The following is a 24,256-nucleotide window of genomic DNA, read 5'->3' on the forward strand; positions in this document are numbered from 1 at the left end:
TCTGTAAAATCTGTATGTTGCATGTTAGGAGTGGATTGTACGAATTCTGTAAAATTTGTATGTATTACTTAATAACTTGTATGAATTCTGTAAGATTCGTATGAAAATTTATTCACCCCTGATTATAAAGTTTTGTAAGTTAAAGATTCTGCTTCATAAGACTCAAATTTCTTTGACCTTCATTCAGTCAGATGCTGCTCTTGATACGATAATAATATTGTACTGTTGCTTGAAAATGGACTAGTTTAGTCTGTTCATGCTCTCTATGGACTACAGGTATAATATTAGTATGGCATCTTTTTGTTGTGACATATGCTTTCTTATTCTTAGCACATGGAAAGTATTTTTCGTGATATCCAAGGAAGTGTGTCAGTCATGTTAGCTTGTAATGAAGTCAAAATAGCCATTTTATCTCATTTTGCATCAAGTGTTATTAATATACAGATGTGTTTGCCAAGCTTTAATCCCAGTTCACCTTTTATGTTTGTTCAATCACTTGTAGGATTTGTCTACACCAGTTCCGGTATCTAGGAAAGAAGTACATTGCTTCAAGGTGGGTAAAATTGTAATCAACAAATCACCACAGTCAATCACAGAATATACCACAGGTATAACATGTGCAACATTTGCAATTCCATGCCTTCTATAGACAATGATTCATGATTATGAGATTACCAAGTTTTGTTTGCCTGTGCACTGAACAGCAATTCAAAAGAAAAGTTTTGTCTCAGACTTCTTGAAACTAGTCAAATTGAATGAATATTCTGCGTGGTGCCAGAAGCGTTTATAAGTGCCACAACATCAAATTCTCTCGTGCAAATTTGTTTGTAATATATCAATTTTAAGTAAGGCATGGTATTGTACAGTGAACATACTGTACATGTATACACAATTCTGGATGAAGTAAATTCATCTCACAATCTGGTACAATCCCTCCAATGGCACCAATGACAACATTTCATACACTTGCGCACACCTTCAAATTCTGTTGTAGTTCAGAATATCTAGCCAACATGTTAATTTACCAGGATTAGAATTTGTAGCTTAATGAATTACTTAAATGTTGCTTGTTGTGTGTTTGTAATATAGACATGTAGTATGCTAAATCATTCATGTGTGATACATCTAGTTGCAGGTAATGTCTAGATAGATAGCAATCAACAAATTAAAGTGCCAACATCTTCGTAATCTGCTTGCAGTGTGCGCACATTGTTTTGCTCCAAATCATACATCCAAGCAATCATGCAAAATTTACCACAATCTCTCTCTCTTTTGCAACTCTTTCTTCTAAGCTTCTTATATTGTGTGTCCATGTATATAAACATATTTATACGTTATCGGTATGGCAGCTCTACTGATAGTACGTGTAGCCCATGTTCTAAATACGAGCTCTCTGTCTTTGCTTTTGTTTCCATGGCTCAACTGTTGCCCCCCTTCTCTCCGAGAACATGGTCTCTGGTAAGCCACACTGCACAGTCATTGTCATACTGCACATATACAAGGTACTGAAACAGTACACATGTAAAACTACATTTGTACTTAGGTTAAAGACACATACATGTAAAACAAAGGAGTTATAGTCACCTGTAATTTAGGTGTGAGAAAAAAGTGCTGCAGCTTTTGTCAGCTTGCTTTAGCATTGCACACTTTCTGGTATAATGAATTACATGTATGTTGTAAGTATTGCATACATGTGATATCAAAGGTAATGAATGGTTTTAATGTCTTTTTACATTCAATGTATTAAGGAAAAGTTTTGTAGATGAATCATTTTAATGTATCAGAGAAAAAAAGGTAACAAAAATTGGAAAATCATAGTCATACATTATGTACAGGCTGAGACTTACTGCAGTTTTCCTTTGTTTTAAAACTTACCATAGCAAGCCTGTACGATGGAGTTTGTGTGTGTAAGTGGGAAGTTGGTAGAAGATTTTATTTACACAAGGCATTTGCAATATTGGCTGTCTTTAAATGTACAAAATGTATGCCTTTAGCTGTGACTTGTAAAAGTAAGACATATCATGCTTTATCAATACTTTGTAGTTAATAGGCTGATTGTTGCTATAGAATGACACTGGCATGTTTTTGTTTCTTTGTCATAATTATTATTGTACAACATGTACTGTTAGTCTGATATTTCATTTTTGTCATTGCAATTGAGCCAATGTTTTAAATCATAATTGTAAAAGAAAGGTCTGCATCCAGTAATTTTTAACTTTTCAGACAGCAGAAGGGAATTGAGTAAACTAATCATGCTTGTGTGAATTTGCATCAAAGCCTGGTGAGTTGTGTTAATTTTTGTATCAGCCCTAGCATAGGGTTAGACATATACACATTATATTCATAATTCTTTTCTTCTCATTTGCACAGAGAGTTTATGGAGGGGGGCAGTAGCAGGAGCCTGAAAGTCATGACCCTTCCCATTCGCAGACTGGCACCTTCTACCATCGGTCACAGGAGCAGTGCACACGACATGTCCGGGTACCCGTTTATGCAAGGTAGGTCCGACATGTACAAACCACTGGTCACTTGGAGAGACACATTTTTACAATGTATGACTTTGTACAGAAAAGTGTTAACATTTCAAATTCAATTTTGAAATAATGAAGAGACCTGCTGTAATTTATTTCAAATTAGGTTGGAGTTTTCAAATTATCCAATGCCCTTCCAAATTCACAGGGGTTCTTTATATGTTGATAGCTAAAGACAATTTAATTTTTTGGAAGTCCAATGAAACTCTGGTACATGGAATCCGCATCTTAAGTGCAGTTCCTGTTCTTGTCTTTGCCTATGGGGCTGATTAGCCATATATTAAAGCCAAAGGAACCCTTGAAAGGTTACTACATCTGTATTTTGATAATTCTGTGTTTTTCTGCAGACCCAGAGACTGTACATCGAGCCATGTTGGAGGCTAACATGGGCACAGAGGTTGGGCTGACAGTCCTGGATCTATTGGCTCTGTACACTCAACAGTACAAGGTATGGACTTAGTTTACAATGTATTTAATTTACCTTTTTCATAGAAAGCCCTAAGTTAGTACTGTTTGTTTTGTCAGGATAACAACTGAGTGTTGCATTGTAATTTTTGTCATATTTTCATTCTAAATGAAACAGGAGCAACTGCTGGTGAGAGATGGGGACAACATCAGGATGAAGAGGGTAGGTGCAAATTCTTACCTCTTGTCCCCCACCCCTTCTGCAGAAACCGTGACACCTTGCCACCACTTGAAATATGAAGCCAATAGATACTGTATTTTGTATTCAATCTAACAGCTACTGTTACTGTAATAGTTACTGATCTTTTAAAGGCATCCAGAGCATTTCATGAGACAAGAAAACTGGAAATATTTTAGTTGCTGTAATCTTTATGAAATTGACAATTAATGCCACTGTTTACCACATTTGCGTTCGGATTTCTTATCAGAAGTGCACAAAAACGGCACAAAAATGATCTACATGGTGATCTTTTAGTTTCACGTGCCTACTGTAAATACTGTAGATACCATAGCCCTGCCTATCTCAATCAAAACGTAGAAATGTAAAATTAAAACATAAAGAATATTTCACGGACATGCAGTCATTCTCTCATTGGTCGAACCGCTGATTGTGATGGACAGTGAGGATCAGTCTATTAAGGTTTGGGTTTTCTTTCAGTTCTCATCACACAATGACATCGTGTCTTTGCTCCTTTAATGTCGATATGTAATGGTATAGTGTTATTGAAACTCATTATGTGTAGGGATGACTAGAAATCGGAGTTTTTGAATTCAAGTTTCAAGCCTCATAAAATGCTCTGGATGCCTTTAACTACATTGAAAGACTTAAGTCTGCAAACAGAAACAACACCAAACACATGTGTAGCCACACATCAGCTGATTTATTTTGCAACGGTAATCAAAATGCAAAAGCCTAAAAAGATCAAATTATTGATCATTGCTATATAACTATTAAATGGCTCAAGTCTGCAAGACGAAAAAAAACAACAACACTGAAAGCATGTCTACCAATACATCAGTTTTTCAATGAAAACACACATAAAAAAAACAATAAACCAGAATCATTATTTGCTGGATTAAACCATTTTTTTTAAATTTTGCATACAGATTGTTAGTGTTTGGATAAAACTGCACTATTTTAAGTTGTTCAATGCAGTACGTAAAATTCAATCAGAATTGACCACTAATCTTATTCAAAGACCACTTATTCAAAACAAAACGTTTCTAACATATTCTAAAGTCTATTTTGTTTTTTATACATTCTGCTCTGATTTCAACGCAACATAAAAACACATCAATTTTAACTTCATACACACAATTGTACAGCTTGCCTGTTCAGTACAACAAATCTTACTATGTCATGAAGGCACAATTTTACTAAGTGTCATGAACAACATTTGGCACTTACTTACTATATACGATAGATGATGCTTAGAATGGAAGAATAGATGTAGTGGGCCTGTCAGTTCCTTGGTACAGTGTTTTAGTGTGTTGCCCCACTCTTGAAGTGCTGATAACACGAGTCACAGTTGTAGCTATATTTACAGTCAAGCTTTCTTCCCCTTCCTTGGGTGCACACAGGGAAGCATACACCTCAGCAGCTTTGGCCTTTTCTTCTTCTTCTTTTGCTCCTCTTCTGGCTTCTCTATCTTCTCTCCATCCTTGTCCTTGCCTTTTGCAGTTTTGACATCCTTTGCATCGTCTTTCTCCTTCGCATTTTTTTCATCTTTTTTCTCCTTTTCCTTGTTGTTTTCTTCTTCTTTCTCCTTCACATTGTCGTCTTCTTTCTCCTCTTCCTTGTTGTCTTCTTCTTTCTCCTCTTTATCATCTTCTTTCTCCTTGTTAGCTTCTTCCTCTTTTTGTTTTGCTAATGCAGCCATGATTTCATCCATGATTGCAGTGTCATCAGACTTGTTTGTGTCTTCCTCGTCAAGGTCTGTGACCATTGTATTTGTTTCCTCCAAGGTCACGACTTTTGCTGTTTCCGGCTTTGTGCTTTCAGCTGTTTCCGTACTAGCCGGTGTGATTGTTTCTTTCTTTGCTTCGGTTTGGTCTTCTGGTTCCTCCCCAGGTTCTGCATCATCGATGTAAGGTATGTCATCTGGGATTGTGAACACTGGCTTGTCAGTAGGATACTGGGTCCCCTTGTCACTGGTTATAGGTGCGGTATCTGGAACCTCTTCTGAGAGAGCTGTATGGATCTCCAGCTCTGTTGGTTCAGATTTGGTTTCTTTGTCGATTGTTTCTTTGGCAGCACTTAGTGCAGCTAATTTTTCTTCATCTGGTACATTTTCTTCCTTAGCCTGGTTTTCCTCTGCTGTGTCTTCAGGGCTGTCCTCTGTCTCTTTGGTTGCTGTTTTGATGCCCGTTCCTGAAATGTTTGTTTCATCACCTCCATCTACCTCTTTATCCTCTTCTCCCTCCTCCTCTGTCTTCTCATCTTCCAACTTTTCTTTTACTTCCACTGTATCATCCTCGTCTACGTCTTCCTCCACTTCAGTTTTCTCCTCTTTAGTTGTCTCCACTAATTCTTTCTCCTCTTCCTCTGACACCTCTTTCTTATCTTCATCTTCTGAAGTTTCCTCTGCTTCTGCTTCTGCCTCCACTTCACCGCCTTCCTCCACTTCTTTCTCCTCTGCATTTTCCTCTACTTGTGCTTCTTCCACTACTTCTTTCTCCTCTGTAATTTCCTCTACCTGCCCCTCCTCCACTTCTTTCTCCTCTACATTTTCCGCTACCTGCTCCTCCTCTTTCTTGACCTCATCTTCCTCAACCTGTCCTTCATCCTTTGCCTCCGCTTCCCTTTCCTCTTCTTCCTGCAATTCTTCCTCCTCTTTATCTTCCTCCTCTTCTGCCAGCTCTTCATCTTCTTTCTCTACTTCATTGTCCTCCTCTTCTCTTTCCTCCACTGCTTCTTTCTCAGTCTCATCTTCCTCTGCATCTCTTTCTTCCAGTTCTTTCTCCACAGCATCTTCCTTTATATCTCCTTCCTTCTCTCCTTCTTCCTCCACTTTGTCTACCTCCTCTTCTTCCTTCAACCCTTCTGGCTCTACTGGATTTTCCTTCACTTCTTCCTCTTTCCCTCCTTTCTCAATTTTTTGTTCCTCTTCTTCTGTTTCTATTTCTTTCTCCATCATGCTGTCTTCTTCCTTGTTGTCATCTTCCTTCTTTGCCAAGGTAGACATAATTTCCTCCATCATTGTAGTATCTTCCTCACCCTCTGTCTTTGCAGTAAGATGTACTGTAAGATGTGCTTCTGGCTCCCTCAAAACTTCATTAGCTTCCTCATCACCCTGATTGTTTGGCTCTTCTTCTGTGGAGACTTCAGTAGTTGTGACTTCAGGTGTGTCATGAGAGCTTATGGTCTTGGTAACAGTAGTTATGACGCACCTTGGAGGTATGACAGGAGCGTCTTCTGTTGTTTTGAAGTTTCCTTCCAGCTCTGTGGCCTCTGGTGGTTCAGTGGCAGAAATTTGCAGGTGTTTCTCGGCTTGGGTTGTGGTAACTGTCACCTGGGCGCTGTATTTTGTGATGATAGTTTCGGAAACAACAGTGGTCTCTCTTAAGTCTGTAGTAGCCTCAGCGTCGTCATCGCATGCCATATTCAGGGTTCCTTCTACCTCCCCCACAGTCTTCTGTATGTCAGCAAGAATGCTGTAGTACGATGCTTCGTAGTCACCACAGCCAACGTCATCAGTACAGGCCTCTGAAGCCATCTTGTTTCTGATAACTCCCTCGATTTACCTCCGCAAAGACTCAGAATTGCTCTTTACACTGTTCCTGTACTGGGATACGACAAGTTCAAGAAAAAAATGGAACCTGTTGCTCCTTGGCACTTGTTTTTCCTGCAGCAAAGTTATCGTTGCAAACCCCGCAATTTGGCTGTCCCACGAACTCGCTGTACGTGTTGTTGCGTGCGAAGCAAGCTCAATGTTTGATCAGTTCCCGTCTGTTGAATGTTTGTCTAACAAATTGTCCACGCGAGATCTCTGCACTCACCTTTCACAGTCTGGCCTTGTCTTTGGATGTAGACTAGAAAAAACAAAACACTGCTGTGCTCTTCGTATGACTATGCTCTTTCTTGTGAGGCATGCAGGTGCTACACTGTTCCCCTGTGTAGTGGGAAGAACATTTGCAGCTTCTCAGCTTCAGTCTTGTTTCCTGTGGGAACCGAACGCTTTGACTCGAGCGTTTTATACCCCCAGTCACTCACACCTGACTTGTTTTGTTACGTCTGACCTGGTTCTTTACAGCGTTATTGACCGACCGCCAACCTGTATCTGTTTGCACGGCCCGCTTGTATGGTCACAAAATAACCAGGTTATAACAGTTCAGATGATAGTGTGCTTTGTTTCCAAGGTGTACCAAGCTAGCTAGCTGTAAAGTCTGACCTGTTTTTGTCAGTCAGTATTGACCATACCCTGACACAAGTAATAGCCCACAAAGCAATAAAGTAGATTCTATCCTTAGTAGGCTACAGTGTAGAAAATGTACCATAGCCGACTTGACAAACAGTAATACTGTGTCACAGGCACAGAATAGATGTAGCGATAAGCACTATTGACATAATATGAACAAACACCATACGGGTCACTGAACTCTACATTCAATGCTCACGTGTAAAGCCCACGTGTAGACGTGTATATTTTCACGTATGCTAGCATTTCTTCTTTCAAGGACACTATACTATGTCTTATTGTTTATTGCTCAACCAGCATTTGTTAGCTTGGTCAACAATACTTACTTAACACTACAATAACTACTCTGGGGATCAGTACACATGCATGTGTGACAGAGTCTGATAATGTTACATGTTTATCCCACAATGAAAGGAGATTAAAATTGTCTAGTTTTATAATAATCTTGGAGTTATTTTCACAAAGTGTTTGAGATCAGTTTTGTCATAATAATTTTAGTGTCAAAGTTCCACCCTTTGCCCTTCCCCTAACATGTTAACTACATTGCTGTCTGTTGTTGTTCCTTGATAGCACATTGAATTGCGAGGGGCCTTTTTTTTCATACGTATCTGAAAGTCACAGCGTATTAAGGATTATTTTGATTACAAAATTCATGAACAAGTAGATTCTCCATCTAGGTTGCCTGTGTGATCTGCATTTAAACAACTAGCATAATGAAGACTAGTAATTGTAACTCCACTGACCCAGTTCATTATAAGGTTATTGAGCCTATGTAACGTTGGGTAACATAAATTCGCGGGGTACTTAAATTCGGGATTTTTCGAAAACGGGGTGTTTAGGGATATGTGCTAGATGCAACATCAGTAATACCGCTAGAAATGCAAACTTGACAGACTAACGCATTCAGAACACTGTCTGAAAAGCTTCGATAACCATGCATTAGAAGTTGGCTACGTCAAAAACTCTCCGTCCCTTATTATCACAGTCTGAGGGCTTCGTGGGAGAATTATATGTACATAGTTGTTCGCTGGTTTATAAGACAAATGTCACATCCGCTTCCTGCTAAACACAATTATTTACAATACAACTTATTAGAATCTCTTTTGCTAACCTACAACTGGACTCTAAGTGTGATTAATCATCAGAACGCCTCTTTGTTGCTACAACCAATGGCTACGGCACTACGGTCAATTTTCCCGCCGCCATATTCGTTACCCAGAATCCTGCTATTCGGCAGACGACAAACGTTTGCGAGGAACACTTTTTTTGTCCAAATGTTGCGTGTGATAGTGGACTGATGGCGATATTTTCCTCAAAGTTTGCTCTTAGCACAAGCAGAAACACATGGACATAGTAGTATTACCATTTCTACGGCATCCAGCTAACGCCCCGATGAATAATGTACAAATTTCCATGACGGTGGGGGTGAACTTTGAGTGACGTTCTACCGACTCAACACACGGGTTGTTCCCGAAGGCCTGATGCGTGCGGTACGGCCGTTTTTTCGTGTATTTTTTTTTACTTGGACACGTCTATATCCATAGCACTCTCCTCAAGCCAAGGATGGAACGAATAGCTGCTGTATTTAGCTGTGATTAGCGGTAAGATATTCAAGACGAATCTTCTCTCCCGAATTAATGTGCCCCCCTGTCCGACAGCACCGTCATTGTTCGTGCGGCGGACGATAGTTTCAAGTTGAAATATTATGGTGTCAGCACGACTAGAGACAAAATCTACCATATATATGATTAGTGCAAAGATAGTACATGATACTGACAGAATAATAGAAAAAAAGGATGGTTTATTGTTCTGCTAGATTGATTTCAGTCAACCATTATCGGAAAAATCCCGAATTTATGTTACCCAACGTTACATGTATCATAAAATGTCACAGTGTCATTTTGATTACAAAATTTATGAACAAGGAGAATCTCTAGTCAGGTTGGCTTTGTGATTTGCATTGAAACAACAAGCATACATATGTATACAACAAATTGTAATTGTAACTCCACTGACCCAGTTTATCATAAGGTTATTGACCCCATGTAGTATATTGTTCAAGGTTTTTGGCCAATGCTTATAATGTGGCAGGAATGCCATGTACTGTTGCAGTGGATCTAGACATCACAAACTACAAATCAAATTTTTGAAATAGAAAATTATGGCAAATATGAAATTTATGAGTGATATAATATACATGTATAACAGCTGTAAAGTCAACCTCATAGAAATACAATGTACATGTACAATGTAGCTTGTGTTAGAAAGGTTTGATAAAGATCTGTAAGGCCACACCAATTTAATTTCTTGGTTAACGGAATTTAAAAAAAAATGCTTAATTGGAAAATCAACATGAAAACAGAATCTCAGAGGAAATTTGTACTTTGGTGCACACAGTTTCAGAGAGTGAACAGGGTCAGGTGAAAGTGTTCACCCCAGCCTTCTGTTTTAATGATGTCCTCGTGCTAAAATTTTACCAAAAAAATCTGTTAACCAAGAAATTAAATTGGTGTGGCCTAAGGGGTACATGTTAGTGTTACACATGTAAGTTCTGTTGCTTCACAATGAAAAGTTTCTATAAACAGTTGCTGACTAAAATTGCCATCTCTTCCAGGTGTTTGACCTCTACATGTCCTTCCTACAAGGCAGCCAATCAGAGACTCTCCTCAGGCATGTGTTTGCCTGTCTACGATCCTTCATCAACAAGGTGAGAAATTAATGAACTGTCATCCATCCATCCGTTCATTTTTGTACTAGCTAGATTTGTACATAATTTTTGATATATTGATCTGTGTTGATAAAGTTTTGTAACCAGACTGTTTATCTTTTTTTCCTGCAGTTCCCTCGTGCCCTGTTCAGTGGCAGTGCTAAGCTGTGTGGTGCCTTATGCTACCAGGTAAGAGACACACTACCGAAAGAACGACATTGTTATTACTTCGAGCTCCACTCTTTGTACAAATACACAATGTAAAATATTAATGTATATCAAGCTCACGCAGGCCTCAGTTTATCTCCTATTGTGTCCTTTTTTTCCCTTACCCTCTTACTCATTTTTTCTCATGTTTTGAATTTCTAGTTGCCTATGAATTTAGGTCAAGTTTCCTCAAAGAATTTCAGCTAGACAGACCCCCTATTATCCAGAAGATGTATCAAATGGAATACTAGTAGTTCACACTCAGTTTAAACCTCCTTCGTCTCACAAATGAATGGTGATTGCATGCAAGTGAGAATGTCGGAGTCCCTTAGAACCTTCAGAACCATGGCAGTAGTGTTGTACCAGGACACACAGATGGAAGGAGTGATCTTTGGTCTCCCATGGTTACCAGTGAAGCTGTGTGATCATGTGACCCTGAGGTCACACTCCTGTCATTACGCTTGCACTGCACATATTTGCGTTTGTAGGGTACTTTTTTTGTCTGGTTTGCATATTTGATACTGTTCGTCTGTGCGATCAAAATGAATTTTTGTTTGCAAAACATGTACGCTGAAGAGTCAGTAAATGTTGTTGGTTAAACTTGTGCCATGAAAGAATGTGGTGAAAATTATACTCATGAATGTAGATGAAACTTGCTAAACGATTCACACACAAGTATCTGAACAGTATAAGACAAAAATGTATGCATGTTTTCAAAGAATATTGTCATATAGCATCCAAAAACTATCTTCCTCTTCACAATGCAAGATTGTATAGTTCAACACCCAACTGAATGATTACTTGTAGTCATGTGTCGTGCACATGTTTCGACTTCCAACTGTAAGTTGCTGGGCAGTGTTTAATGTCGACCAGAGTGTTCCTATAGCCTCCATAGCAGTCTCCTTGGTCAGAGTTTCAACACTATTTTTACCAGATTACATCCAGTTTTCTGATTGTTCCCAATTGTCCAATGGCTCCCACTTTCTACAACATTGCCCACAGAAAACAATAAGTCATCAATAAAGAGTAACAGTCTGAAAACAGTTTATCAGTATAAAAAAGGCACAAGAACAAGACAAGCAGAAGAGCCTGTTATAGAGACTAGCTTGGTGCATACATTAAGTCCTATAGTGCTGTCTGACTTTTCCACACACTGTACAGAGCCTGCTATAGAGACTACATGTACATGTAGCTTGGTGCATACATTCAGTGCCTTCTGATTTTTCCACACCCATTACAGATCCTGAAATGCTGCAACTCGAAGCTGCAGTCCACGCGGAGCGAGGCGTGCGGGCTCCTCTACCTGCTCATGAGGAGTAACTACGAACACACCAAGCGGAGAGGATTCACTAGGGTTCATCTGCAAGTAAGTTTCCCTGTGATGGAACTGTTTTTAATCCAGAATTTCACACTTGCCTTGTTTTTGATTCAGAAAAAAGATTGCCTATTTTTTACCAGAATTTGAGAGTGAAGTTTTTGCCAGAAATTAAAAACCGTGTACATACCATACATAGACTCATAACATAACTCGTAACATAACTGTTTATTCAAATTGCTTGGCAGCCATGCAAAGTGGCTGAATTGCACAATATAGTTGCATGTTTCCCTCATATTTAGTATCTATAGTTGCCACATCAAAGTGTATAGAGTAGAACGTGTAAAGTATGACTGACAAGTGAATTAAAGAGTCTCTCCTACATGTACACACATGAGGTTCAAACAGTTGATCAGTGCTGTGATAGGCCACTTTCATTTCTGAAGCAACTTTTGTCGAGATATTTCAGTCAGAATGCAAATATAATTAGATTATTGTCTTAAATTTTTTATTTTCATGTCTTAAGTGTTGTTATAAATGTTTTATTGTCAGGTCATCATCAACGTGTCCCAGTTGATCAGTGATGTGATAGGCTGTAGTTTAATTTTTGAAAAATTGTCAAAGTCTGAGATATTTCACTTCACAGTTGATTAGATTTTTTAAAATCTAGTGTCTTGAATCTTTCATGTCCAGGTCTTAAAAGTTGTTTAATTTTGAATATTTTCTTGTCAGGTCATCATCAACGTGTCCCAGTTGATCAGTGATGTGATAGGCCTTAGTGGATCCCGCTTCAAGGACTCGCTCTCCATCATCAACAACTATGCCAACAGTGACCGCAGTATGATGGTGGGTACAGATTTAACAATCCTAGCTCCAGAAGAATAGTGAAAATATATATTTTGTCAGTTTCAACATGCTGCAGTATGATGGTGGGTACAGATTTAACAATCCTAGCTTGAGAAAAATTAATGAAAAAAGTCCAGTTTTAGCATACTGGAAAGCTTCTTCCATTAGTTTTGACTAGTCTCTACCAGACTAACTACCTAGCTATGGGGAGAATATTTGCTAGGGGAGTTTGGTCACCAGAGGGTTTCATTCGCAGGCGTAGTTAGAGGGAATTTTGAACCTTACCTTGGACTGACTCTACTGGCCAGTTATCCCATTTTTTCCGGATTCTATGATCCATACCCCTGTAAGAAGGCCAGCTTGTGGAAGCTATGTTTTAACCATGCAGAGACAGATGCTATATATGGACAGTGTTTACAGATTAGGTGTATTGGGGAGGCTCTTTTAGTACAATGAACAGTGGACCATGACCTAACATCCTACATTTTTATAAGGACTACAACCCTTTCTATTAGCATGCAAGTCCACACAGTAGCAACAACAGTTACCATAGGTCTGAATTCTTCGCCAAAATTGAAACTTGCACAGTAACATTCACACAGTATATACTGTAGTAGTCCCTGTTTCAACAAAAATTTTGGTAGACTGGTTTTACAAAGATTTTTTGACAATGCAAATCTATATATCGCTCCGCCCTCACAATTACATGGTGGGTAGCTTCACAATTTGGACAGGTAGAAGTTAATGGTGCGTGAAGCTTTTCCAATCAACATTGTCACAGGCACCCTCCCCCTGTAGGTCCATTAGAGTGCTTTAGAAATGGGAATCTTTCCAGCGTACTGATTGTAGTAATGGGAGGGTGGAATCCTTCATGTGTGAAGAGAACATCTGCTGTCTAACAGGCGATGTATGCTTGAGATGGGCTTTTGATGTTCTATTCAGATAGTGCTGTAGTCTGAGTGAATGAATGCTGTGCACATGAGGAAGGTGTAAGTATATCATAGTTGTGTAGAGGTTTGAAGAATAGAAGGGCTCTTTTTAATTGAAAATGTTGTTTCTGCAATTAATCACCGTTGCTCAAAGATTCTTCTGTTGATAATTATGGAGGCTGTAGGGAAGCACTTTAAACTTTTCCTCTGCAACAATTGGAAATGTATCTTCTGTAAAGATTATGCTTACTGTGATGCGGTTTGCCAGATATGTTTCTAGGATTGTGTTTGTCTTTTTTTTTATTCTAAGAAGTTATTAATCATTATGATTTAGTATCCTTTTCTTCAGTGGTTTCCATTTAGAACACGATAACTCTCTATTTGGTAATCTGAGTATCTAACATGCCAGATATTTTTGTGTTGTAGTGTATCACTGAACAGAATCACTACTTTTCACTAACTTAAGAAAAAATTTATGTCTTTTTTCCATCCATTTCTGTTTTTTTTCAATCTGTAAAATCCTCAACTCATACATATTGTACATTGTACATATTATTACAATTTTGATATGAATACATGCTATACTTGTCAATCTATCACTTATAGTGTCTAACATGTCAAGTATTTGTGTTGTACAAAATGTAGTGCTCCAACTTCCCCGTGGACGTGAAGGACCTGACCAAGCGGATCCGCACGGTCCTGATGGCGACGGCGCAGATGAAGGAACACGAGAACGACCCCGAGATGCTGGTGGACCTCCAGTACAGTCTGGCCAAGTCCTATGCAAGCAACCTGGAGCTGAGGAAGACATGGCTGGAGAGTATGGCCAGGATACACAACAAGAACGGGGATTTCTCAGAGGTCAGTAAGATACTGTATACTGTAATTCTAATGTAGAAAGGTTCGCAGTGGTTTTATGTTCGCTCTTTTTTTGCGGCAAACTCTTTATTAAAGCACAAACTGAAAACCACTTATAGCACTACTATTGTTTCAAACGCAAACTTAAAACCACTGCGAACACTCCATTTCCTCCCTACAGCAAAATATAAACCATGCAAACTTAAATGCATTAATTTTACAGTACTGTACATGCAGAAATGTTTGCAGTGGTTTTATGTTCGTAGTTTTCGCGGCAAACTCTTTACCGTGACCTTAAAACCAACAGAAAGCAGTTCCATTGTGTGACTGTAGCGCTACTACAATGTTTCAAACGCGAACTCAAAGCCACCACGAACACTCTATTTTCTCCCTGCCGCGAAATTAAATCCCCGCGAACATTTCTGCATTTTACAGTAGCTCATATAACACTTAATCGAGTATCTAGCTGGACTGCAGCACGTTGGCGACCTAGCTGCGACCTAAATTGGATTTCTGTTACCCTACCTTGACCTTATAGTTATAATGGGAATATCATGCGAAATGCACACGTAGGATTAAAAAGACAACGTAAAAAGAAAGCGTAAAAAGATTTGTTTTTTTATCGATGTAATTTGCTCCGTCAAATCGCTTAGTTGCTGAGAGGTTGCCAACGTACTGCAAGTCGAATGAGATGCCCACTTTCATATTTCAGTAATCATAAGATTCCTTTTGGATGCTTCAAAATGTATGTCATATTGTCATGACAGGCAATTTCAGCACACCTTATTTTAGTAGAAAACATTTGCATTTTAGACCTTGCTTACTTTTAAAAGAAACAGAAACGGTTTCAGTATTCTTTCAAGAAATGCAATCATTTCTAGACTCCATTAAGGGTATGTACACCCTGCTGTAGTCTACCGTATAACTGTTTGTGCTTGTATATTCTGAAGCAAAAATTTTCCTAAGTAAAATTTCCACTTACAGTAGTTCAATACATAATGTACCATACATATACAGTACGGTATCACTTTATGGTTAGTAGACCACTAAATGAAAAGAATCAATGGGTTACCGGTAGGAATCATCAAGCAAGTAATGACTCCTTGCATAGCACATAGATTTTTCATTAGATGTTTTATATGACTTGTGATATGAAAACACTTCAGTGTATTACAATGTTGATCCTCCTTTCTTCCAGGCTGCTATGTGCTACATCCATGTTGCAGCTTTAGTAGCAGAGTATCTGAAAAGAAAAGGTTAGTAGAAAATCAACAAAATGCAATGATGGATATTATTAGACATTGAACCTTAGATTTCCCCGTGCACATCAGGCCATCCTTTTCTTCCAGTGCATCCAGTTTTTCATACTGGATATTACAATGAAAAAAAGGTGGACCAAAATGTAAATTTGCAAATTACAATGTATAGAAATATGCAGTCTGCGACGTGTTTTCAGCATTTTTTAAATCTCTTTAAGGTACATGTACATATATGTGTGATGTTTCACAGGATAGGATGTTAGTACAGGAGTTGTAAATGTGAACGAATGCCAAATATTTTGTTTGCCTTATTTGATATCAGTTGCATTATTGAATGTCTGTATGGCTGGTAGATTCCCTTTTGTTTTGAGTGGTGGAAACTTTTAGTTCATCAGTGCCCGGATTTGCCTTTCAGACGACAAATCCGACAACAATACAAGAACGTACATTAAAGGTACAGGCAGCTCCACCACATTTAGAAAGACACAGCATTCTTACTGAAATCCTATTGGCTAAGCACACTAACTTGATTAACACCATCACTGTAATGTAATGACTAAATCTGCATGGGCAGGCTCCTGAAATTTCACCTTCAATTTTGATTGTTTACTGTGATTTTTGATTACATTAGTCAAAATTGTTAAGAATGGTATTCTTGGCTCTTGAATCAACAGTGTAATAGTTTAGCCCAGTTAATAATTTCACTGTCCTTGGTACTAAAACACATTCCATTCAAATTTTAATGTTTTTCAATGTCGTTTTCTTTATTTTCTCTCTAATGAAAAATCAAAGCCATCTTGGATTACATGCTTTTTCCACCCATTATTTAGAAATATGACAATAGTTTTATTCATCTTTATCTAACATCCAAATTACATTGAAAATGAGTGCTGTGCCCAACTTCCCAGAAGGAGGAAAGACCACCCATTTACCAATTATGTTTTATTGCTTTTTCTATAGGAGTGTACCCAAAGGGTTGTGCAGCTTTTAGGATCATCTCTCCCAATATTGAGGCAGAGGAATCGGCTATCAAAGATGACTCGGGGATTGAGGATGTCCACTACACAGAGGTGCTTTAGTGATTAATTTTTTTTTTTTTAGGAAAAATATTTGTATTTGCTGAAAAGTATTTTAGGAACTGGAAGACATACATTGTACATATTGTATTTGTAAAAGAAAATTCACAATCTATAAAATCTTTTTATGTCATACCTGGGCCATGCTAATGTTCCATACGAGTGTTCTGGGCCGGATGTTATTTTTGGTTATCACACGGAATTCTACTTGTATCACATGGGCTTGCATAGAATCATTTGAATGCACTTCGCTTGTGCATCATGCATCACTGTCAAAAATTCTGATACTGGATTTGAACTATGGAATTGTTACAATTTTTTGCTGTTGTATTTTTTGCATGTTGTATTCCATCTGACCGTATCAGTATACAAACATATGCATAAAGAAGTATACTATTACTTATAGTCATAATTGATACTGTTTACTTACTTGAAATGATAAATGTTGTTTGTTTGTTTGTCAGGACACGCTGGTAGAACTGTTGGAGAGGTGTGCCCAGGCGCTGGAGAAGGCAGAGAGATATGAGGTTCTGGGGGAGGTCTACAAACTCATCATCCCCATCTATGAGAAGAGGAGGGAGTTTCAGGTAAAGTATCTGAGTGTTCACATGCAAAATAATGCAGCAAACTTGGAAATCTTCAAACTTTGACAAAAATCATTAATATCATCTTTCTGCACAGACTTGTAGAATGTTTACAGGTTACAAAATTGCCAACTAGAGATTCCAAGTTGAGTAATGTCATTAACCAAACCCAAAAAAACAACAACTGAAAACTCTTTTTTTTTTCCGCAGAGACTTGCGGACGCATACAGACACCTGACACAATCGTACGAGAAGGTCGTCACGGTGATGCAGTCGGGCAGGAGGCTGCTGGGAACGTATTTCCGCGTTGCTTTCTACGGCCAGGTACGGTAGAGTTACATCCTCTTAAGGTTGTTTAGCTATACTGCTAGAAAGGATTGCTTGCTGTAGTAGCAGGCTCGTAGTAGGCATAGTTTAGGGATTGCAGCCTTGGCTTTTACAATGTACGTGTTTTACTAACAGACTTGGACATCAGAATCGGGAAGATAGTTAGGTATGAATGATGTGTTATTCCAAAAACGTTTCAAGCATTGTCCTTTGATGTTGTATTGCACATTTCTCCAGTTTTATGTAGAGTAATGAAAAAAAACTTCTTACTACCACCTTTCAAATGGTGTTTTACACTTTGCATAACATCACAGGTAAGTGGAGAAGGTTCAGAATATATCAGGAATGTGGTACACATGTATCTTCGTCAGATACATATTTATTTTGTTGTTGGGAGCAAATCTCACATGATCGTATTTGAATCGTGATTTCAAACAATTTGATGATATCTCATCCATTCTGATGCTTTTGGAAAATAGGCAAATTGTAAAGATGCTGACATGAAAATCTTGTGTTTTTTCTCTCTCTCGGTAATGCAATGCTCCCTCCCCAGCAATGGCAGGAGTTTCTGGTAGGTCCCAGCCCAAGCCTCAGCCAGAGTATGAGGAATAATGTGAGGACCTCACATTCTAAAATTTTCTTGTCTGTTGTTTCTTTTCGTCTGGCACAGTTGTCTTGTGCGAAGCCTGTTCTGAGCACTGCATGACGTCGTGCATGTTTGCGTGGTCCAGTCTTGTCTGTAGAACCACAGCATGGAGATAATTTGTTTCACTAGTCTTATAATTACTGCTGTCATATAATGGTTTTATTTCCTAATTTTGCTGTATCCTCGCAGGACTTTGACAGAATAAGAAATAGCTGTTGTGTACAGTGTAGCATTTAGCGTATTGTTTTTCTTTGCCTCTGTGTGTGTTGGATGGATTAATGTTGTTGCCAATTTGCAAAATACATTGTTGATACGCTATCATTCTTGACAAAGTACATTCTTGTACAAAGACATTGGAAGCTACATGTACCAGCCACAGATAAGTGTTACAACTTGTTACAGTTGTCTGGGACGTTTTAGCTGTAGAAATATATAAAAGGACACATTGCGAACTTCTTGTTGGTTCATTTGAGGGGTGGTGCTTGCAGAATAGAAAATTATGAAATTGAGAATAGAAAAGGCACGAGAAAGGGATCGTGTTAAAAAATTATCATAAGTGTTCATCATTGTTATCAGACTGATTACGGATTATCTATATCAAAAGGATCAATGTTGTCACCATTATGGAGCAGTTCCTCAACTTACATTACACTTTGACATAATTTTTACTTTGTGTGGTATGTGGTAGTAACATTACTTACTGTACTACCTGCAATATACTTTTCGGAGGCTTTATAGTTTTTACAAGTGCAGTGATGCAGGTGTTTTTGACACAACATGATGGAAGCTGCAATAGTGTGGAAGTCCACATGTACATGTACTACAGTTTCCAGCTGTTGTTAACAGTGTCACTCAGCATTGACACCGTACCAATGACATTGCACTGACCTTACTCCTTTGCTCCTAGCTGCACACTACCTGCTTAGGTCGCCATTTTTCTTCTATGTTATTTTTTCTCCCTCTGAATACATTGCAACACAACCACCTGGCTGCTCAGCTTGCAGTTTGCATTAGTTTTGCTAGGTGGCATAGCTGCATTGAGCATGAGCGACTAAGATTTACACAATATTCTTTCCACCATTTTGTATTGCACTGAGTAGCCTGTATTATACAAGCAACGGTCCTCTCTTAGACAAATTATCTTATATTTAAGCAAATTATTTGATAACTTAAAGGTAATTGCTAGATCATTTTGGAAAATATTGGAATTTCGGAAGATTAAATGTTCATTTAAAAAAAATTACAGTTCAAGTTTTACCTTTAAGTTAGTAATCCAACTCAAGAAAGTAGCTCCCCATACAAAGTTAATGTTTAGTAACATTATACAGTTTTCACCATTTGATTAGATGTAAGTGAAGATTCTTGATTCTGTTGCAAACTGTTTTGGTCTTTATCATTGGTAAGACATGCACATGTAACATGCCTGATTTAAATTCTATGTCTTATAAGAAGTTGTTTCTTATCTTGAAAGGGATTCTTTGAGGAGGAAGATGGCAGGGAGTACATCTACAAGGAGCCGAAGGTCACGTCTCTGTCTGAGATAAACCAGAGACTAGAGAGGCTTTACAGCGACAAGTTCGGAGTCGGGAACGTCAAGATGATTAAAGAGTCTGGAAAGGTATGTTTGTATACAACACATATCTCTATGTCTTCTGTTTATTTCTGATCATTTTATTGGTTTGGTTGAATAGACTCTGCAACACATTGAGGAAGAGAGATTAATAGTTTTTAGCAAAGAGGGAATATCCGCAGCTCTTCTTAATAAGACAGTAAGTGTGGTGGGTTCTTTTGCATGCTAACAGTATGGCTTTCCTGAAACGTGCAACATTTACATTTAGCTTTCAAAATTATCATATACTAATATGGATGATAAGCTCTGTCAGTAGCATGCAAATTGGGGGTTGTACATGGATTTCTTGTTAAGACCAGTTGAGCTTATTGAAAACTAGATCCATTTTTTGTCCCCTCCAGTGGACTATATTTACCAGTATTGTGCAATGACTTGTCATTTATGTGAAGACCAGTAAAAGATCATCTTTACAGTAAGATGTACATTGATTTTTTTTTCTATAACAGGCTGTGGTGAACAATAGACAAAGATCTAAAAATGATTACTAAGAGCTCTACATAGTACTCAACTTCAGTGACAATTTTTTATATTTACTATTTTCTGTACTCCACAGGTAAAGGCTAAGGACCTGGACCCCAAGTATGCGTACATCCAGGTCACGTACTGCGAGCCGTACTTTGACGAGAAGGAGCTGGAGGACAGGAGGACAGACTTTGAGAAGAACAACACCATCCGCCGCTTCGTGTTTGAGACCCCCTTCACACAGAGTGGGAAAGCCCACGGTGCCTTAGAGGAACAGCACAAGAGAAGAACAATTCTGACAAGTAAGGCGACTTTTGAAAATTTAATTGTCCGTTAAAACCTTTAAAAGTACTTAGAAAGACTTGTTTTAATTTGAACAATTCTTGGTTTTCTTCCAATGGTATAAAACAAAAATATCCTTCTGGAATCTAGAAAGTTCAGTTGCTGATCTCTAGTTTTAGTCTAACAATTGATTCCTTTTGAAGTCTCTTCGATTTGTCTACCTGCTGACCTGCTTGAGATTATGACCTTATCACAGATGTGGCAAAAAATTGGGAATTTCTGAAGTCCAGAAACCTGAAATATGCTAATAGTCAGCAGTTTTTGGTTGTAGTCTAGTATTGGTTTTGGTACAGATTAAAGATGAAGACACTTTATGTTACTAGCAACACCTTTTGAAAAGGTGATAGTCACCTGTTATGTCAATCCTTCCACCAATTTGATAAATCTCAAAAAACTTAAACCTAAACTAAACTAAATTTAAACTTTTCCTTTTGCCTAGCTTCCCATTCCTTCCCTTACGTGAAGAAGTGTGTGCTGGTTGAAAATAAAGACACCACATGATTGTATTTTTATTTTTCTAACTGAGCCTTTTCCTTTCACCAGCTTTCCACTCCTTCCCCTAATACATGTATTATGTAAAATGCATTTCATACAGATTGTTGATCTAACAATTTTTTTTCCTTTCCCCAGCCTCCCACTCCTTCCCGTACGTGAAGAAGCGTGTGCTGGTGGTGTACCACAAGACGCAGGAGCTGAAGCCTGTGGAGGTGGCTGTGGATGAGATGCAGCAGAAGACTGCAGAGTTGCGGGAGTTGGTAACACGAGACCCGCCCGACATGAAGAAACTCCAGCTCAAACTGCAGGGGAGCGTCAGTGTGCAGGTTTGTTTGTTTGTTTGTTTGTCTTTTTCAGATCTCCATCATTGTTTAATTTCACTTCATGTGTCCTTATTCTATCATGATCATGATGGCTATTTCAGATGTCTTTAGGTTGGATCTGTAATTACTGTAGCGTACTCTAAATTTTAAAATTTTAGAGACGGTTTAATGTCCAACTCCAAGGTTTTTCGGGTAACCGCTTTACCGTGGACTTGAAACCACCGTGAAAATGCTTATTCTGTCTTCTGCCTGCCTACTCTCTTGTTTCGACCGCGAACTAAAAAGCACTGCAAACACTCTGTTTCCTCCCTACCGTGAAAAGAAATCCCCACAAACTTAAAGCCATTTACTGTATTTTAGTGCTTCTGATTTACATATCAGTGTTGGCCTTATTGTTAGAAATAATAATATTGATTTCAACACCTTGCTTCTAGGTTGGTAACACTGAAGAAGTCACAGCTGATTATTGTTTTTGTCAGGTCACCTCGATTTAACTTCAATGTCACACACACAGGTGAATGCTGGTCCTGTTGCGTATGCCAGCACTTTCTTAGACACTGCCAACATCAAGAAGTACCAGAAGATACAGGTGGAGATGCTCAAGGAGGTTTTCAGGTACAACAAGAAATTTCAATCTTCTAACAGCTGTGTTGTGAAACTATTAAAATTGCTGTTTAAGTGTAAACTGTGTTCCATTTCTATGTGTTTTGTGTGAAATGGTATAATTCCCTCACAAATGAATCTTTTTTTCAGTTTTGGCAGCACAAAACTTTATTCTATAGGCAGTGCCATTGTATGATGGTGGAAAATATTATTAAAACATCTTTTGTTATTGTTAGCAGGCAGTTGGTATGTAGACTAGACCCTGAGCTGAGTAAGATAGGTTTGCTATTTTGGCAACACCTCTAGAGCGGAGCTTGCATACTGTAGGAGGATTTTATAAAGTTCCAATTGAAACAATTCCACCTTTTGATTTTTGCAGACAATTTATATGTGTGTGTGGAGAGGCCCTTAGTCTGAACGCCCAGCTGATTAAGACTGACCAGCTGGAGTACCACGAGGGTCTGAAGAACGACTACAAGAGCATGGTGGCCAAACTGGAGGATATCATGCACGAACAGGTGGGTGGGGAGGGGGGCGCACATTTTATGTCATACCTGGGCCAAAATAAAGCTTGATACGGTTGTTCCAGACTGGTCCATTTTTTAAGGTATTGCACAGGCTTCGTCAAATGATTCGAACATGCTTCCCGTGTGCCATGTGCACCGCTGTTAAGAATTTGAATACCGTATTCTGAGTGCTGGTCAGGCTGGTACATTGTACCTTGAGAGATATGGAAGGCACTGTGTTGTATTCTATATGTATCTTGATGATGATGATTTTATTCAGTTATTTTATTTATCTTATGGACTGACTTTACTGTAGTAGGGAGCATGGTCTATTGGTTTAGAGGTTGAAGCCAGGATGTTACAGCTCAGCTGACTTCCATACTATTGTAAACGGTTGCAGTCCATGACACCATTGGCTTTGGTCTACTGTTCTCTGTATTTGCCAAAATTAGTAAAGGATTATCTGAGGATTTCCCCAGAACATTGAACTAATTGATGAATATTTTCTGTCACTCTTAATTGCTCATATACCATTAGTAATTTTTTACTTCAGTCATCTAAAGGAGATACATCAAGGTATGAAGTGAAAATCTGTATAATAACAACATTGAATGCAAACAAATATTACTTACAATAAGTTAAAGCAGTCGAACCTCAAGACTGAGGACGAAGCACAACGCTTTTTTGTTAGCTGGTAGAATACAGAATACAGTTCGTATTGGGCATATTATTTTTGTAAGCATGATACACTGAACCTATACCTACATGTAACATGTATCTCTTTGCCTTTTCTGTAGCTGCTGCCCAAGGACCCCGACAGTGTATCTACAGTCAGCAGGTCCTCTTTGCACGTGTTCTCTGCTATCAGTGGAACTCCAACCTCTGCCTCCCTGGCTGGGATCTCAAGTGGAGCCTCCACCGTGTAGGGAGGGTGCATGTCAGAATGGGGAGGGGGGTGATTTACATATCCTTAACCCATGTTAAAGTCAGAGGTGCAGTGGCATAAAAGAGCACCTTTCCCGTACTCTGTAATCTTCAGTCCTATGTTATGGGTAAGACTGGCAATTATAAACACCAGTGCCCATTGATACATATCCCATGCATACAGAAAAAGCTTGTAACTGGACAGTGTGTATTCTATAATGTACATAAGTAGGGGAGGGGGGCAGGCACCCTGTGTTTGGATAAAGGCTGCCAATATGTAATTATGCACAAAGAAATGTATTTAACGGTGCTACATGAATATGACTTCCAGCGATATCAAATATAGATGTTGTTAATTTTGTTTTGCTGTTCTAGAAGATTGCGCTGTTGAATTTTGTATTTCTTTTTGTGCAAAGATATAGGTTGCCTGCATTTTAATATTTCTTGACATTGATCTATAATCAAATATGATGATTGATAATGGAAATACTTTTGAGCCTTACCTACCATGTCTCTACATATGTTTACAGCAAAAAGATAGATTTGTAAAATGTAGGTAAAAGTTTGTACTAGTACAGCTTGGCATATTCCTTTGGAACATGGCATATTTTAGAACTGTACGGATCATACAGTCACAGTTGGATTTTAGTGCTGGTCATATAGATTTTAGCATCTGGATGCAACTTGTAAAATTGCACACAGGCAATGGTGGGTGTTGCAGCATGTAGTGCAAGGAGTTTCACAACAAGTATGACTGTGAAAGTATGCAAAGCTACACTGTAAATAGAACTGATGTTCTCTTG

At 38.5% G+C, this 24,256-nt stretch overlaps 2 protein-coding genes across 5 annotated transcripts in view; one reads left to right on the plus strand and one right to left on the minus strand.

Annotated features, from left to right (window-relative positions):
- Positions 1-23,813, plus strand: part of LOC136422794 (dedicator of cytokinesis protein 9-like) — an 84,974-nt gene extending 61,161 nt beyond the window's left edge. For 2 of the 4 annotated variants that reach the window (XM_066410672.1, XM_066410673.1), the window contains 22 exons: positions 503-553; positions 1,881-1,907; positions 2,371-2,498; positions 2,879-2,979; positions 3,115-3,159; positions 10,029-10,121; positions 10,254-10,310; positions 11,569-11,694; positions 12,376-12,489; positions 14,064-14,279; positions 15,475-15,532; positions 15,951-15,989; positions 16,496-16,605; positions 17,076-17,198; positions 17,406-17,519; positions 18,076-18,135; positions 19,640-19,786; positions 20,352-20,562; positions 21,233-21,423; positions 21,935-22,035; positions 22,403-22,541; positions 23,327-23,813. In XM_066410672.1, the coding sequence (XP_066266769.1) occupies positions 503-553; positions 1,881-1,907; positions 2,371-2,498; positions 2,879-2,979; positions 3,115-3,159; positions 10,029-10,121; positions 10,254-10,310; positions 11,569-11,694; positions 12,376-12,489; positions 14,064-14,279; positions 15,475-15,532; positions 15,951-15,989; positions 16,496-16,605; positions 17,076-17,198; positions 17,406-17,519; positions 18,076-18,135; positions 19,640-19,786; positions 20,352-20,562; positions 21,233-21,423; positions 21,935-22,035; positions 22,403-22,541; positions 23,327-23,455 (2,380 nt within the window). In that variant the 3' untranslated portion in view covers positions 23,456-23,813. The remainder of the gene's footprint in view (positions 1-502; positions 554-1,880; positions 1,908-2,370; positions 2,499-2,878; positions 2,980-3,114; positions 3,160-10,028; positions 10,122-10,253; positions 10,311-11,568; positions 11,695-12,375; positions 12,490-14,063; positions 14,280-15,474; positions 15,533-15,950; positions 15,990-16,495; positions 16,606-17,075; positions 17,199-17,405; positions 17,520-18,075; positions 18,136-19,639; positions 19,787-20,351; positions 20,563-21,232; positions 21,424-21,934; positions 22,036-22,402; positions 22,542-23,326) is intronic. The other 2 variants (XM_066410671.1, XM_066410674.1) reach the window with 2 other exon arrangements.
- LOC136422799 (DNA ligase 1-like) lies at positions 3,859-7,489 on the minus strand. The gene has a single exon (XM_066410683.1). It carries the CDS (start codon positions 6,710-6,712, stop codon positions 4,544-4,546), a length of 2,169 nt encoding a protein of 722 aa, XP_066266780.1. The 5' UTR covers positions 6,713-7,489; the 3' UTR covers positions 3,859-4,543.
- Positions 23,814-24,256: the final 443 nt, after the last annotated feature.

The sequence above is a fragment of the Branchiostoma lanceolatum genome, chromosome 17 (genome assembly GCF_035083965.1).
Source record: "Branchiostoma lanceolatum isolate klBraLanc5 chromosome 17, klBraLanc5.hap2, whole genome shotgun sequence".
Classification (NCBI taxonomy): domain Eukaryota; kingdom Metazoa; phylum Chordata; class Leptocardii; order Amphioxiformes; family Branchiostomatidae; genus Branchiostoma; species Branchiostoma lanceolatum.

Coding starts and splice junctions, on each gene's coding strand:
- LOC136422799 (XM_066410683.1), bottom strand. CDS start 6,712: ATGGCTTCAGAGGCCTGTACTGATGACGTTGGCTGTGGTGACTACGAA.